Source organism: Micromys minutus, assembly GCF_963924665.1.
Source record: "Micromys minutus genome assembly, chromosome: 16".
Taxonomy (NCBI): domain Eukaryota; kingdom Metazoa; phylum Chordata; class Mammalia; order Rodentia; family Muridae; genus Micromys; species Micromys minutus.
The window spans coordinates 18475141-18492872 of NC_137985.1; the positions used below are offsets into that span (position 1 = coordinate 18475141).

Genomic DNA, 17732 nt, shown 5'->3' on the forward strand with positions numbered 1-17732 from the left:
CCCTGGCCTTCCCTGATTTCCTCCTGGGAATGTTCTGATGAATTCTAGGACATCTGAGGTAAACTGTCTATAGGTCTGCAGGCATGTTCTCCTCCTTACGTGCACTGTGCACTCTGACTGCCTGCTTTCTCTGGACTCACACGCAGCTCTCAGCCCTTGAACCTGAGGGGCTGCACCACCGTTTACTTTGCAGTGTAAAGCACCACGATTTTCCCCCTTAAAACCATCACTGTATGTGTTCTGTGCATTTTGTGTTAGTTTGAGATGAGATGCTAAATCCTGTCCTAGTCCATTGTGGTTGGATGTGGTGGACACACTGTTTTTAGCGGCTGCATCAGTCTTGACTTCTGCTTTGCAGGTGGACTGGACTCTGAATATTGGCGAGCAAGCCCTGGATATTTGTATCATTCCTTTAAACCAGTCTGCGTCTTCCGTGTTTGTTCTCGGTGAGAGGAACTTCTTTTGCCTAAAGGATAACGGGCAGATCCGGTTCATGAAGAAGCTTGACTGTAGCCCCAGCTGTTTTCTTCCGTATTGTTCAGGTGGGTGCGGAGACTTTTCCTTATCCTTCCTGTGTTGCAAGACCATGCTTTCTATGTGCATGCAGACACCAGAAAAAGCCACACGCATATTTTAAACATCCAGGAAAGTAGCTTTTTACTGAACATACAATGGAACCTTTAACTTTCACAGAGTAGACATTTGACATAAATTAGCACATTTGGCTGTGCCAGCCATTAGACTTTGTATAAGATCACTTGTAGGTTGGCTTCCAGCTCATTAATGCTTTCCATCATGTGACTATTCAAGAATGCTTCCATGAGAACATCGCTCTTTTATAAGCAGAACAGTGATGTCCAACAGAAGGGCTTGCTGTGAATGCCAGTCTACAGCCATTAGTTTAGGTGTGTGGTATGCTAATAAAATTCGTACCTTGTAGATAAAGTGCACACACCTTGGCTGATAGCTATACTTACTGTTTATAAAATGATTTGTTTCTTTTTTTGCTCTTGGTTTCTTGAAGCTGAAAGCTCCTATCTTATCACCTAAAGCCTTTCCATGTTAAAATCAAGATATTACTATTAGTGTGTGGTGAATCTCCCACAAGAGACCAGAGTGTTCCATTTTTTTTTTTTTTAAAAACAGAAAGTGTATTTAATTAGCTGGTCCAAGAATGGTAAGCGGATTCTGTGGAGTGAGAATTAGAAGCGAGGGGCTCCGTAATCATCTGGCATCCGTTCGATGTTGTATCTGTGGTTAGAAATGTACATAATAGGAACGCCAGGGATCTTCGGGATTCTTCTTTTGAGATCAGGGTCAACTGTGGCCACAATGTAACACTTGTGCTGAGTCACTCTCTGTACCAGGCAGTCATCGGCATAGGTTCCTTTGTGTGTGCATGGCAATCGGTCAAATCGTGGATCCTTGGCGATTCTTAGTGCCACACGGTACTTCTGCCCCAATTTCTCAGTTTCAGCCATCACACAATCAGTTATACAAGGAATACACTTGGCATACAGACAGTTCATCATTAACTGTACTAAGTCCAGTTTGGCCTTAATGGAAAAGTTGATGAAGTTGGTATCCACAAGGATGTGGTAAGGCGGACCCAGCTGTGTATTATACTGGAAGAACAAGCAGGAAGGATGCTGGGGGACTTCTCTTTCCTGCAGCGCACTCAGATCTTTCTTTTCTTTCTTTTTCGGCTTTAACCTATCCTTTTCTTTAAGTGGCTCATCTCTGAGACTAAGCATTCGCTTCATAGTCACATATTTCCTTGTTTTCTTTTGCTTCCCCATGTTCACGCCACACTCCTGTTTCTTCCGGAATCCGAGTGTTCCATTTTGAACGGCCTTTTTCTTACTGTCTTCTTTCTTCAACCTGCAGTTTCTGAAGGTACGATAAACACGTTGATTGGAAACCACAACCGCATGCTGCACATTTACCAGGATGTGACGCTGAAGTGGGCCTCGCAGCTTCCCCACACGCCTGTGGCCGTCAGAGTGGGCTGTTTGCTGTAAGTGCTTCCGTCTCACTTTCATGAAAAGAGTTTTGTTTTATCTCAGTTTTTCTGCCCTTGCTGGCTTTGAACTTACAGTGTTTTTGTCTCAGCCACTGTGCCTGGCTCTTATTAAATATCTTTGTTAAGGAATTCTGTAGAAATTTTATGGTTTCATTGGAGAGTTACAAGTGATATTATAGTGTGACTGCTGGTAGTAGAAAAAGTTTTTTTGGAAAACTATACAAAAATTCTTTAATTAGCACTGTTAATTATTTTCAATTAATATTTCTAAGAAGTTACCCCTTTCAAAATAAAGGTTAACATTGTTGAGGAGAACAGGGTGACACTTTTCCTGATAGATTATTTTCTTTAAAGTGAAAATAGGTGTCTCCAGAGTTTGGTAGATGAGTAGGAGAATACCACACTTGTTTGCAGTTTGGAACTTGTTTCCGACTTGCTTATATCACGTGAGGCAGAGTTGCCGACATTTGTGTGTTTAAACAGTTCGGAGTGTAGGATAATTTCTCACTTACAATGAAAGAAAAATAGAATTAATACCAATATTCAAATCATGACACAGTTTGCCCGTGAGTAGTTCTATAAGGTTGTTTGCCGAAGAGTTGAAATCCTGAACTGTTCTTGATCAGGACTGAGAGCTCAGCAGGAGCCCAGAAACTTCTCTACAGTCTCTGCCTAGCCTCAGAGCTGTCTAGTTCTGCCTATTAGAATGTTTATTGTGGACATTTTCAGAGACCCTTGTAGTGTCTGGTCCGGCATGAATGATTAAACGTTAGCATTCACTTTCCAAAATGGCATTAAAAGCTTATTTTATATGTATGGGTGTTTTGCCTACATGTTTGTCTGCATCATGTGTGTGCCTGGTATCCATGGATTCCAGGAAAGGGTGTTGGATCTAAGAACGGGAGTTACAGATGGTTGTTTGCCACCATGTTGGTGTTGAAGCTGAGTCAAACCCAGGCCCTCTGATGAGAAGCCAGTGCTCTTAGCTGCTGAGCCTTGCTCTCCATGACCATTTTGTTTGTTACATTGTTCTGGACAAATGTAGGACGTCACCCCAAGACTGAGGTCGTAAAACGTTGTGGGGAATTGTAATAGGCCAGGCAGAAATGAAGATATTCTAAAGAGACTTTTTGATTCTCAGACTGCGGACCACATCGTCCAAACAAGGGACCCCCACAGATACAGAATTTCCCCAGGAGTTTCCTACTGGGAGCAGGGGAAGTACTGGGGAATCTGATTCCAGGAAGAGATTTCACAGTTCTCAGAACTCTTCATCAGAGCTCTTTGCAGCATGAGAAGGAAGCTGGACAATTGTAGGCTAGTGGTGGGCAAGACAGGCCTTGGCAGAGACTGCTTAGGGATTCAAATCCTTGGCCTTCTACTTAAACCTAAATCTCCCTTCAGGCCCCTTAGGATCCTTTCTCTCTCTTTTCCCAATGTGGGCACATTGAAACATCTCCCTTTTCTGCTTGCCACTAATAGAATTTAATTGTAATTTTAAAAGCAGTTTATAGTAACTTAGCATACCATGCTTATGTTCAGAACTCACAGTACTGGCATCGAAACAGTCATGAGACAAATGGAACAGAATCCAGGACCCAAACATGATGCTAATAACTCCATTTGCCCACAGACGAGACCCCATAAAACAAAAAGGGATGCACAGCTAAAGAAAGACTTGGTCGAGTGAACAGGAAGCCCAAAGGATGGGACAGAATTGTTGCCAGCTACACTTCTGACAGAGGAGCAATACCCAGAATATATAAAGAACTCAGAAAACAAACACTCAAAAAATAAATGACCCATTTCAAAATGGGCTTGGGATCTGAACAGAGACGTCTCAAAGGAAGACTAAATATGGCTGAGAAATTTCTGAAAAAAAAAAATTCGTTGTCTCTAGCAATCAGTGAGATGCAAATCAAAACAACTTTGGGATTTCCTTTTACCCCAGTCAGAGTGGCAAAGATCAACAAAACAAAGAGGCCCAAGGCTGGAGGGGTCGGCCGTGTTCTTGGTGCAGATGCTCTGGGGCTCACTGTGAAGAACAGTTAGAACAAAAGAGGCCAGGGACAAGCAAGGTGCTCGGGAGGTTAGAAGGAGGAAGGGACGGGGAAATGATGTAATTATAATTTCACAAAGCGAAAAAAGGAGGCTGTTATTGTTGAAATCATAAGCACTGGAATAACTTCTGCTTTTTGATACATTTAGGATTGAACCTATTTCTTAGAGACGTTCTTGGCTGGACGTGTTTATTTGTAAAGGAGCTCACTGCCCCTTAATATCTTCCGTTCGCTGACGAAGAAACTCTGGATTCAGATCAAGCAGATGCAATTATCCTTAATAGCAGCATTTGCTCAGAAACCACATGCACTGTTTCCTGCCCCTCCCACCTTCTTGGCAGCCCCTGTTCTACCTTGTTCATTATACTTTAAAATCCAAACCTGCACTTTCTTGTTGTACCTGACTAACTTATGGGGGTACCTAGTTGTTCTAGTTTAATGCCTGCATGTGGATGCCCACACACACTCGCACACACATGTGCTTTAATCTGCAGGCAGATAATGATGACCGTGTATTGGTAACATCACTCTCTCTTGCAATGTCCAATATCCCACGGCGCGGAGCGTGTGAAGTGAAGTTGGACGTGGTGAGCCTTTCCAGTCCGCAGCCACAGCGCCGTGCTTTGCAGCCAGCGAAGTTCACGCTTTTACATGCAAACACTTTCTAGACCTTGGGTTTTCTTTGAAGCCCTGTCCAGATAGACTCTAACTTTTGGCACCTATGTTCTATCCCGAGCTTCCGTTGATGTTGATGGCCAGAGCATTTTCTATCTCTTTTCTAGATTTCCTCATTTCTTTTATCTTAAATCTTAGAACAAGTCTTTACCATGGTTTCCTCCTGACATTTCTCTTGCATTTATAATTTTGTTGGTGACATAATTCTCCAGCCATTGAGTTTACTCTTTCTACATTTGCATACCCTACTGAATAGTTAGTCAGAAAGACAAACATATGTCATATGTTGGATAAATGCTTAAAATTCATTTTGATTTGTTTTGTGTGAGAAGGACAACTGTCAATCCCAAAGATGGGAGGAGAAATGCCAGTGGTCCAAACCATTGTGGCCAGACTAATTAAAGCGAACTTTTTATTCATGTACATGGGCTGCTCTTCCCCACCCACCGCTCAAGGCAGGGTTTGAGAGGTCAGCACTGGATGTGAGGGATGTTGGATCTATGTAGCTTGATTCATAGTCATACCATGAGACAGGTCTTCTACTTTATAGTTAAGTATTTTAATCACAGACTTGTAGTTATTAACACACGTGCCCATGAATAGCCTCTTTAGTCACCTCATTCAATGTGTCAGCCTTTTACAAATGCAGCACCCACTCTCACAGGAAATAGTCTCAGTTGGTCGGAAAGGTCCCTCCGTGCCTGGGGTTCCTGATTCTCTCTCCTGTAATGGATACGGGGTAGGGTGCAGGTGGAGGCCTGTGAACTGGAGTCGAGGCCTGAGGAAAAGTGTCTGGTTTTTCCTGGTGATGAAAGGTTTTACCTTCTTGGCCCTTTGCTTTAGAACAGTGGTTCTCAACCTTCCTAATGCTGTGAGCTTTTAATACAGTTCCTCATTTTAATACAGTTCCTGGTGACCACAGCCATAAATGATGTTGTTGCTGCATCACAACTATACTCTTGCTACTATTATGAATTGTAATGTAAACATTGGATGTGCATAATATCTGACATGCAACCCCTGCAGTCAAGATCCCCTGCTCTAGAGTGTTTGCATCAGGTTGGTGAGGGGTTAATATCCTGCAAGCCCCAGGTGGACTTGAACAGGAGAGCTCATGTGACTGGAGGTTTCTGAGCAGGAGACCCACACTTGGATCTACCAAACGGGAACTGACTTGCAGGTGGACTCTATTCTCCAGATCTCCCCCTTTCTGTCCCATAGAACCCCAAGACCCCCACACTGTGGGCACAAAGCCTCATTTCCCGGGAGAGCTGTTGGCCCTCTTGTTCTTATTAGAGAGCACCTCTGCTTCTGGAGATGAGTGTATTTTGTCTTTTATGTTCACCTTCCCTCTGGGGTTTTCTTGGGTGTAGTTTTCCTTCTGTTATCCTCTGTAGGGCTGGATTGGTGGAAAGATATTATTTAAATTTGGTTTTTGTCATGGAATATCTTGGTTTCTCCATCTATGATGATTGAGAGTGTTGCTGGGTGTAGTAGCCTGCCCTGGCATCTGTGTTCTCTTAGAGTCTGCAGGATATCTGCCCAGGATCTTCTGGCTTTTAGAGTCTCTGTTGAGAAATCAGGTGTAATTCTGATAGGTCTGCCTTTATACCTTACTATGCCTTTTCCCCTTGCAGCCTTTAATATTCTTTTTTTTTGTTGTTCTGTACATTTAGTGTTTTAATTATTATGTGAGGGGAGGGTTTTCTTTTCTGATCCTATTTAATGTACTATAGGCTTCTTGTACATTTCTAGCCACCTCTTTCATTAGGTTAGGAAAGTTTTCTTCTATGATTTTGTTGAAGATGTTTTCTGGCCCTTTTCATCGGGAATCTTTATCTTCTTCTGTTCCTATGATTCTTCGGTTTGGCCTTTTTATAGTGTCCCAAATTTCCTGGGTATTTTGAGTTAGGAACTTTTACCTTTGCCATTTTCTTTGGTCGATGTATCTATTTCTTGTATGGGAGGCGCTCTTCTGTCTCCCGTGTTCTGCTGGTGATGCTTGTGTCTGTTGTTCCTGTTCCCTTCCCTATGCTCTAGTCTCCAGGCTCATTGTTTCTCTTTCCGTTTTAGGTTTTGGACCGTTTTGTTATTTTTCTTTGCCTGTTTCATTTTATTTTCCTTTATTTCTTTAAGGGGTTTATTTGTTTCCTCTTTAAATTCCTCTATCATCTCCATGAGCTGGGATTTAAGGTAAAATCTTAAAAGTCTTGCTCTTCAGATGTGTTAGACTATCCAGGGCTTGCTTGTAGTAGGAGAGCTGGGTCCTGATGGTGGCATATTTTACTGGCTTCTGTTGATGTTGTGTTCTTGTGCTTGCCTTTTGATACCTGGTTGTCTCTGGCTGGCCTGGGTGTTGCAGGTTGGAGCAGGTCTCCTGGGAGGTGGGTGGAGTTATATATGTGGAGTTAGAGCCTGCCTCCTGGGAGGGTGGGGTGTGCTGATCCAACAGTATGGGGTAGAGCCCAGCAGGTAGGGGGTGGGAGGTGATTAGGGTGGGGTGTGTGGGTGTGTATTTCACCTGTGTGTGTTGGGTTAGAGCCAGCCTCCAGGTGGTTAGGCAGAGCTCTGGGGTGGGGCACCGTGTGCCCATCCAAGAGTGCTGCAGGTGTGGGTTCAAACTGGAAGCAAGATGACTTGACTTTTTTATGCATGTGCCTGTTTCCTAGAGAAGATGCCAACTGCTTATTGGGGAATATGAAAGGGAAATGGTGGGTTGTTTTGGGGCGGGGAGGGGTGATGTTTTATTTATTGCTAATGTCTTTGCGGAAGTACTTTCAACTTTGGATAGTTTTAGATTTTTTATTATTTTAATTACATTAATTTATTCCTTCTCTTTGTGTGTGTTTTGTGTGTATGTGTTTTGTACATGTGTGCCTGCACCTGTACATGCCCATGCCATAGCTTGCACATGAAGTCTCTTCTTTCCTTCCTCCATTTGTCCTGGGGATTGGACACAGGTTGTCAGACTTGGCAGCAGGGCCTTCACTTGCTTAGAGGTCTCACTGGCCTAGAGTGGTTTCTTTACTGTCAGTCCGTACATGGTCTTTATTTCAGAGCTAACTCTGGTACACATTTGAATTACTGACAAAATAAAATATTGTACACATATTGTACTCCACAGGCTTTCAGATGTCTTAGAATTAGAAGCAGTTGTTTATTTACTTGAAGGAAGAGCTTGAGGTGTGGTAACGTCGGCTGTGGCTGTGCCCTGGCAGCGTGTGTTGTGGCAGTTCACTGATCACCGCCCCACGATCATTGCTGCATTTTCACCTTCCAGAACCGGTGGAAGTGATGTTCAAATACAAAGTAATCAGTTTCGGGTAATATTGTAATAATACTAAAACAGTGCTATTATCTAACTCCTCTTCATAATTTGTACTTGGTGTCTATAAGGAAATTATTTCTAATCTGGAAAAGCAGGGATTTAAGTCTTGGTTAGTTGACATCTCTGCTCTGTGGAATCTGGCACCAAACAGACATTTCTGACATGGCGGCTTGTGCTCAGTGGTGCGACCACTTCAACACAGAGAAAGTATGGATAACCCTGTTCATGAAGATAATGCTTGTTTAAGGGTCCCGAGAGATTATTTAGCAGTTAAGAGTTTGTACTGTTTTTACAGAAGGCCTGAGTTTGGTTCTGTTGTAATTATTAAAATTGGTGCGTCCGGATTTAGTGTGTCACCCACTGTTCTACACTGGTCCCACGTACTCTCTGACGCAGGTACTCTCTGAGCCAATCCAGCGTGCACCTTGCCATGCTACTCCCTAGAGTCAGTTCTGGCACCGCAGGGCCATACGGAACTAACATTACTTTATCTCTGGTTAGTATCTCTCCCGTCTGCCTCTCTGCTAGCCGGGAACTTGGTTCACATTCTCTGTTGCCACCCCCTGGTCCCAGCAGTGGCTACTCTTTTTCACAATAAGCTCTGATCCAATTGGTAGGATGTAATTTGCCCACCTAGACAAGTCAAATACAACTCCATCCCTTATAAAATATTCATAACAGCCTGTATCTATGCAGAGAAGTGCAAAGAGGATGGTCTGTGTCTTCTTCCATCTTCTCCCCTCCTCCTGGCTCTTGCTTCTCTCTCCCTTTCTAAAACTTTGTCCCGCCTATCCTTTCTTCTCGTCTAATGACAGGCCTTGTTTTATCTTGTGCCTACCTTCCTGCAGAAACACAACTTACATGGTTTTAGCTCCCATGTGAAATGATTCACAATTCCTGTTTAACTCTAGGGAACCCAAAACCTCCAGCCTTCATGGGCCCCTGCATAAATTTGCGCATACCTCACAGAGATACATGCCTACATATGATTAAGAATTAAAAAAACCTTTAAAAAGTAAGGTTATTTAACAATTTCTAGTTCATGCAATTTTTGGATAATTTAGTAGTGAAAAAATGCAATGAAGAAAAGGTTTACTTTTTTAATACATTATTAACTTATTTGTGCTAATTTCTAATGACAAATTTCTCGATTTCTGTCGCCTTTTGTCCTTATGTTTTAAATGAATAGGTATAAAGCATATTAATTAAAAATTGAAAAATTTCAAAAGATTTACTTTTCCTTAATGTTCATGAGGGCATATCTGTATTTGTGCACGTGCTTACGGATGCCTGACGGGACACTGGATGCCCAGAGCTGGAGTTGCAGGCATCTGTGAGCTGCCTCATGCGGGTGCAGGGAGTTGAATGCGGGTCCTCGGGAAGAGCAGCAAGCCATCTGTCTATAGCCCCCATAGGAAAAAGTCATTAATTTAAATTTTTGTTTTGTTCTGTGCTTGTACTTGAGATGATGCCTTAGCATATAACCTACACTGGCTTTCGTGCCTGTAGCCCAGGCTGGCCCTGAACTTGTAATAGTCCTCTTGTATCAAGTGCTGGGTTGCAGATAAGATCCCCCACATCTGGGGCAATGCTTTTGTTTCTGGGACGCAGGGTCTTGGTCCACGGCCCACGCTGTCCTTGAGCTTGTGAGCTCTTGCCTCCATGTCCCATGTGTTAGGATTGTGTGTGACCAGGGCTCAGTGTTCCATGGAGAGAAAACCATTCTGGTTTGGCCTATATTCAATTTATATTTCAAAAGGAATTTTTCAATAACTTTGAATGCTTAAGAATATGAAAAACTTGTACTTGGTTTTTATGAACCTTTGTTGATGGGACAAGCAAATGTATTTGTTAAGGGCTGATCCAAAACAATCACCAAACCCTAAAAATATCAATCACCCCAAACCCCAACAAACAAACAGACAAACAAACCCAAAGCAAAGAACAAAAAAGGGACTGTATTTTTGCATTTTTAGTTGGTTGAGTGGTTGTTGGGGAGAGGAATGGTGAATGATGGTATAGCGTGGGGCTGTGCGTGCTTTCTCAGCCGGAGTCCTGTGAGGACAATATCCAGACACCCACAGGGCAGGCACCGGAGACGTTAGGGGCTGATGGCGTTGAGAGTGAGGAGCGGAGTTCCGTCAGCTCCTCCTTGTCGGGTTTTTCTCCCCAGGCCATCTGTTGTTCTTCGGTAGGAATGACATCACTGCATTGCTGTGAACACAAATGTATCTAGCACCGTGCAAAAACGCAACACTTAGAACTTTTTACACAGTTTGATAAAATCACACAAATCTAAGTCACTCCCATTGTAGTGCTTTTGGGTTCTTTGTGGCACTGTCGACGGTGGAAGCACTGCCCCGAATGACGTACATATTAAGCCACAGTACTGCGGTTGTTTAATGACTTACAGTTATGTGTCAAGATTTTCTCCTGTGCTTTGAAATGGACAACTTTTCCTGTGTGAATTGCATTTTTTTTTTCATTTAAAAACAGGTTATCATATCTGTCAGAAGTAGAAATGTATGTTATTTTCTACTCGGGAATTAGTTTATTACATTTGCTTATTTAGAAAGAACATGCTTGGGCATGTGCTTGGTATGGTGCATGCGTGGAGGTCAGAGGACAGCTTGTGGGGATCAGTTCTCTCCCTCACCATGAGGTCCTGAGGTGTAAACTCAGGATGTCGAACTGGCAGTGAGCACGCTCACCCACGAGCCAGCGCAGCTTTAAAGAGGAAGTAAGAGTTAAATGTGACAACTTTAGTTCAGTGCGGATTCCATCGTTGCGTTTCGGATGTGGTATAGAGTACTGTAATGTGAATCATAGGTTAAGTATCTACTTGGACCTGCCTAATGCCTCATACGTTATTGATTTCTGTTTTAGTTGCTTTTGTAAAGTCAGATTTGTGCTTTCTGTATGTATGTGTGTGTTCATTTGTGTGACCGTGGTGACCCCCTGACCACAGCGCCTCCTATTGTCAGGGAGATGGTATATCACTGAGCCGTGCCTCAGCCTAGCAGTATACAGCATTTTGACAGTAAATTCCCTTCTCTTGGCCAACAAAATAATTTTAAATTACTCATTTAAAAAGCTTTTTCCTCTATTTTGTAATTAGTTTTTCAAAATTAGTCTCTTAAGAAATGCTTAGTTAATTTTGTTGCACTCAGAATCACTTTTGTCCAAGTTACTTTTACAGGTTAATAAATTTTAGAATGACCAAACAATAGTTGTATATTCCTGTTAGGGAGATGATTGTGCATGCTTTTATTCAAATAAACAACTTTCTCTTAGTTTGTAACCATTTCATGAAAATTTATAGTAATATTCAAGGTCATATCACATTTAAATTTAGAAAATCTGGTTTAAATAGAAATCTTAATTTCTTAAAACGTGTGTGTGTTTGTGTGTGTGTGTGTGTGTGTGCGCACATGGCTGCATGCCTGGGATGTGTGTTGTCAGGGGATAGTATTCTGAGAGCCAGCTTTGCTCTCTGACTTATTGAGGCAAGATCTTTCTTGCTTCTGCAGCAAAGCATGCCCGAGGATGCCTTGCTCAGGATGTTTCTGGCTGTCCCTTCTGTTTTGCTGAAGAATTTTGGGATTGAAGATTATACCATCACATCTGGATTTTTCTCTGGGTTCTCATATCTCACGCCCTTGTGTCAGTACTTTCTGTCTCGGAAAGGAGTCCTGTGGTATTGGTCTCTGTGGGAGAACTTAAATCTCCCTCTAGGCCTCTGGGCAGTTGGCTGTTGGGATGGCGGGATGGCGGGATGGCGGGATGGCTGGATGGCTCTCTCTTTTTGCAGCAGAGGCTGACTCTTTTTAATTTTTATTTTTCATGCTTTACAGTGAATCGGTATTTTAAAATGTTGTTTGAACAGATAAATTAGTGTAGGTGTGGTTTGTAAATAAAACTCAGGATTGGGGTTAAAGACATGCTGTTTCAGATCTTGAACAGTTTGTTCTTAGAAAAATCAAAGAGCCTTTAAATTTATCCTTTAAATATTTTTGGAGTAGAAAGCAGGTATGTAATTCTAGGGTAAAATTGTGGCCCTTGGTTTTGAAGGAGTTTAATGTGGTTTCAGTAAAGCTGTCTTTTCTGTAGATGATGGGACTTATTTATGGGACGTTCATTTTAGGTCTAACATTTTACTCTTCTTGTTTTGTTCCAGCCATGGATGAATATGCTATAGGGACTATATACTCAAAATTTAATAAAGACCACAATTGTCTGAATTTCTTAGGTGAACAATTAATTTTTACTATGGTAGTAAACATGCTTATATTGTTCCTTTATTTGTTTTGTTTCCTAGAATTATATTTTGATTTTATGTCAGTAGTAATGTACTCAAGATTTTTATGTAAAACATTTTTATACTATTTTAATGAAAGTAAGTTTGGTTAACTTCCTGCGAACTATATTAAAATTTCTTTCATTTCCATATTTATTTACTATTTTTCTTTTTTTAACTTTGTATTAATTCTTTGTGAGTTTCATGTCATGCACCCCAGTTCCCCTCAATACCCCCGTCTCTTCATATCTGCCCTTGGGTCTTGCAACCTCTCCCCTGTAATAAAAAATATACAAAGAAAGAAAGGAAACAAAGCCTAGAAAAGATCTCATTGTAGAAGCTGTAGTTTGTTGAAGTGTGTCCCACCCTACATCCTGACCACAAGTCTGCACTTGGCAAATATTCATTGCAGTAAACTACTGGTTTGGTTCGAGATCCCTTGCTTCTGTGGCAGCCTCAGTATCAGGTCATCACTGGGCCTTTTCCTGGTTATCCTGTCATTTATTTCCCTGTGTCATGGAAATCCTGCAGCTTTGGATCAGCAGGACTGGCTCTTTCATCATCTGTCTGTCCCAACCATTTGCTGATGATACAGATTTGGGGTTAGACCAACCCAGAGTCCTGGATCTGGGCCTGCATGGTAGCTGAGCTGGTCTGTAGATTGTCCTTAACCTGTTGTATTTTAATGTTAATTTTACTTCCCCTAGAAGGGCGGCCTAGTCCTGAGACTCCAACCGAACCTTCCCATTTTAATTAGTAAAATAAAGGAAAGCCAGTGACTGGGCAGGTGAGGGAGGTGGAGAGGGCTGAGAGGTCTGAGGAGGTCAGAGGAGGTCAGAGGACGGAGGGGAAAGGTCATGATGACGTGGAGCTTTCTAAGGACCAGCTGGACCCAGGTGGGATTGATTGGTGTTAAAAAGCTATGAACTTTAAGGATTTTACAGGTCTAATATCTCATATAGAAGGGCAGTTTGTAACTTTGTCTATTTGATGCTATCTTGTTGTGTAGAGGGTTTGTGGGTTGAGAGTTGAATATATAACCTGTATGAAAAGCTATCGGGCTGTAGAGTTGTGTTTGTGGAGTTTTGGGGTACAGAAACACCCGGGACAGAGGCAGAGAACAGGCGGTAGTAAACGGCCAAGGGAAGGGAGTTTCGAGAACAAGTTGGGCTGTGGCGGCTCAGACTGGGCGCCAGAAGTGTGTGAGGCTCTGTGACAGGGTCGGGCCTGAGGAGTGAGACCTCAGGGCCGGTAAAGAGATCAACCATTTTTTATTTCTTAATATTTACTGCAACACACTGGGCCTCCCTTATCTACACTTCCAGGGCCAGCTCTCCTGCTCCCAAGCCCTGGGGACAGCCCACCTTCACCCACCCCTTCAGGGCCAGCTCCACTGTGCTTCCCAGTCTCTCAAGTGCTGCAGTATACAAGGGGCTGGTCCAGCTTTCCTACCCTCAGACCCTTGGGGCTGGGTCACCCGTGCCTTTGCCATCAGGGCCAGCTCCACTGTGTTGCCCAGGTGAGGTGCAGGGCACACTCTCCCAAGTGCTACAGCCAGTGGAGAGCAGGACCAGCTGACTGCCACAGGCGGGGAGGGGACATCACTCTGCAGATAAGTGACAGGGACAGCTCTCCCGTGCTCTTGCCCTCTGGACTGGCTCACCTGTGCTTGGCCAGGGCCAGCTGTGCCGCCCAGGTGAGGTGCAGGCCATTCTCCTGAGTGCTGCAGCCGGTCATGCAGGGGCAGCTCTTGCTCTCATGACCCTAGGGTTAGCTTTCCTGACCTACTGACTGCCTTAGGGGGCAAGGGGCAAGGGGCTTTGCCCTGCTCCCCACCCCCTATATCTCCTCATGGCAGAGGAGCCATGGGGCTGGCTCTTCCTGGCTTACACCCTTGGGCTGGCTCACCCATGTTCCCGGCACAGAGTCAGCTCTACTGTGCTAAGGAGGAGGGGCAGGGACAGCTCTCCTGTGCTTCCCGTGGGCAGCTTTCCTGACTTCTGGAGGCACCGAGGAATCTCCTCTGCTTCCATGCTACCCCACAGCAGTTGGGTCAGCTCACACTCATGCCCTTGAGTTTGGCTCATCCACACTCCTGCCGCCAGAGCCAGCTCCATTGTACTGCGTGGGTGAGGTATAGGTCCCACTCTTATACGTGTGTGTGTGTGTGTGTGTGTGTGTGTGTGCGAGCGCATGTCTGTATATGTGTATGTGAGTCACAGCTAGTGTTTACAGGTAAAAGGACAGTTTTCAGGAGTTGGTTCTCTCCTACCATGTAGGTCCTGGGAATTAAGCTCAGGTCGTCAGGCATGGAGAAAAATACCTTACCTCCTTAAGCCATTTTGCCTGCCCCAGGAAAGAGCTTAATTTTTATAAGGGAGGATATAAACCAACACACACTATATTTCAACCTACTCACCTCACCACCTCAAGCTGTATAATGAACATTTCCATCGTTTCTATTGAAATGTTTGTTGGTGTGATAGTCTCACCCGGGGATAAGGTGTAACTAGTGAAAACCTATAGGAACACTACATATCTTTTAGGATAGAGAGAACTGGTGTAGGGTGTTATTTTCACATTTCCTCACTAGTTTGAATTATACTGTGTTTAGTCAATAACGGGCCGTATTTTACAGAAGGAGGTTCCCGAGCCTTTTATGTGCAGTTTAGGGGTTCAACTCCGAGCTCCACACATGCAAGGCCAGGACGATACTGCTGAGTCGCATCCTCTGCTCCATGCCTGTCGGTCACCAATGAGTCCCCTTTATCCTCCTCTTCATTCCACACCCACTGTTCAAATCAAGCTTAGCTTCTTAGGACTTTGTTTTTTCCTCTAAGGAGGTCTGACCTGAATTAACTACTTGATATTAGAGAAGCATCGTGCTGCAAGCATCAGTTTAATAAATACCTTTTTAGACGCAATTACAGATAGGTAAGTTATCATATGTTACATTAGAGTGTTCGCCTCTGATCTGACCAACTAATCTCAGCAAGGCTTCATCTATTTTAGATTTTAAGTAGAGTGCTCACTCTTTATTAGCCACAGAAAATCCCCTCCCTGCCTGCAGATGTACTCACCAACTTGTATTATCAGTTTGTCTGTCCACATGTCCTCTTCCATGAAAACTTGTGTTTTTATGTATACTTTTGCTTTGGGAAGAAGACTTGGTCGTGGACCACTGTCAACTGCGGTTGTCATTTTTTAGCAGTCGGAAACTTCACTCAGTTCTCAGCTGCCAGACACCAGCACTGTAGGTGGCAGTGTGGAATGCGGTGCCTTTGAATCACGTCCTTACCAAGCAAGTGACATTTTGAGGCTTTTGTCCACTCACAGTCTTGCTGGTACAATAAAAAGCCCAAGCATGATAAACAAAAGGAGTTTACATTCATGATGGTAAATTCGTCTCTATCAAATAGTTGCTTCAGCTGTATAAGCCGTAGGTCGGTTGTCAATGTAGCTCCGCCGTGCTGCTTAGTGCTTGGTTGCAGGTGGTTTTGCTCATTGGTGTATTTTGTTGAATGAGTCTTTTTAAATACTTTCTTTGTTCCTGAGTAAAACATTTTCTACTTTGAAGTAATGACTTGTTCACTGTTGGAGTGAGACCAGTGTGATTGTGTGCTTTTTAGTTAGCACCATTAAGGTGGGCAGGCTTAGAATTTGTGCCTAAATGATGTTAGGTCTAAAATCACATTCAAAGAAGTTTAAGTAAAGAGGAATTTGGTTTTATCTGTTTATAATTGTGTGTGTGTGTGTGTGTGTGTGTGTGTGTGTGTGTGTGTGTGTGTGGAAAGAGGTGGAGAGAGAGAGAGAGAGAGAGAGAGAGAGAGAGAGAGAGAGAGAACTGGTACAGGCTTCTAATTCCAGCTAGAAGCAGGGAGATAGCAAGTGGAAGCCAGATTGGCCTACATAACAAACTGCCTCCAAAACAAACAAACAGCAGTGAAGCAGAGTGAAGTTTCTCAGCATAATAGGTAATTTTTACCTTTTCTGACTTTATATTCCTTTATCTTATTTATGTACAATGCTTAGTATCTAATTCAGAATTGGAAAGAAGAGAATTCTGGAAAACATTTCTGAAATTGACACATGGAGGCTACACCCTATATAGCTAAATTATTAATTAGTCAACAAGCAAGCCCTAAACTAGGAAGGTGGAGGGGCGGAGAAAGCAGAGGATGTGATCAGAGTACATTTATATATTTATATGAAAACGTCATGTGTGTTAATAAGTCTATTTTATTTAGTTTGTGGGAAAATATTGTTTCAGTTTATATTAGAGTATAATGTCTTTCAGTTGTATTTTTGGATGACTCTGTCATTCAGGAATTCAAGCAAAGCCATTAGGATGTGAAACATAGGTGTTGTAGGCAGATGGATTGAGAAACCGCTGTTGAGAAGCACCATGGTATGGTTCAGTTGCTTCACTATACTGTTAACTCTATATTCATGAAAAATGTTTAGAAAATGTAACTGGAACTGGGTGTGGTGGTAGACACTTGCAGACAACAGCTTGTAAGACAGAGGCAGGGGGATCACCGTTTTGAAACACACCTGATATTTGAGTCCTAGTGAGACTGGGCTGGAAGTAAGACCCCGTCTTAAAACTTTAAAAGAGGGATTGATATTCTGATTCATTGCTGACTCTTGGTAGCAGCAGTTCACGGGTAGTTCTCCTGAGACCAGTGTTCTGTATTGTGTGGATCAGACCACTGAGAGATACTGAATAGATTATGCATAGATTTTACGTGTGTAGATTGCATGTATATCTGGATACCTAATCTAGCTTAAGACCAGTTGTGTTCACAGATTCTATTATTTGTCATGCTTCCATGTTGGAGTTATAATTTGGAAATTCTCAAAGTTGCTTCATTGGCACGTGGGGAAGCCAGGAGAGCAAAAAGGGCTTTTAGTGAAACTGGACCTGTGGCCCAAATTTGGCAGTTCTTGGAACTTGCCAGGGAAAACACTCTGAGGGGTCAGCACTTTCTTCTGTTATCATGAGAGATTCTTCCCATTTCTCTCCTTTGCTGGCTAACCTCTGACATCCCAGCCCGCATCTCTTTCCAGCAGAGGTGAATAACACTCTTGGTATGTGAAGGTTAAAGGCCTGTAGCCCCTGCAGGTGCCCTGAAGCAAATTCGTTCAGAATTAATTTGGCACCTTTAATGGTGGTTTGTTTAGGCTAGGAAACCAAATAGAACTCAATAGTGTATCTTGACTCTTGGGCCTTAGGACAACAGAAGAAAGGAAAGACTGAGCCAGTGACATTTACTCTTCAAAGGAAGGTTGTTTCTGTCTTTCTGAGCCTGGTTATCTTCAAGACTCGTGGACTGAAAAAGAAAAATG

At 43.0% G+C, this 17732-nt stretch overlaps 2 protein-coding genes across 2 annotated transcripts in view; one reads left to right on the top strand and one right to left on the bottom strand.

Moving 5' to 3' along the window:
- Positions 1-17732, top strand: part of BBS9 (Bardet-Biedl syndrome 9) — a 359813-nt gene that overhangs the window by 101219 nt on the left and 240862 nt on the right. The window contains exons 8-9 of the mRNA XM_080930425.1: positions 359-542; positions 1888-2017. Coding sequence (XP_080786551.1) covers positions 359-542; positions 1888-2017 — 314 coding nt within the window. The remainder of the gene's footprint in view (positions 1-358; positions 543-1887; positions 2018-17732) is intronic.
- On the bottom strand, positions 1148-1799 carry LOC308430956 (rRNA-processing protein FCF1 homolog; the record flags this gene model as incomplete). The annotated part of the gene is made up of 1 exon (XM_080930240.1): positions 1148-1799. The coding sequence occupies one exon, from the start codon at positions 1797-1799 to the stop codon at positions 1203-1205; it is 597 nt and encodes a 198-aa protein (XP_080786366.1). The 3' UTR covers positions 1148-1202.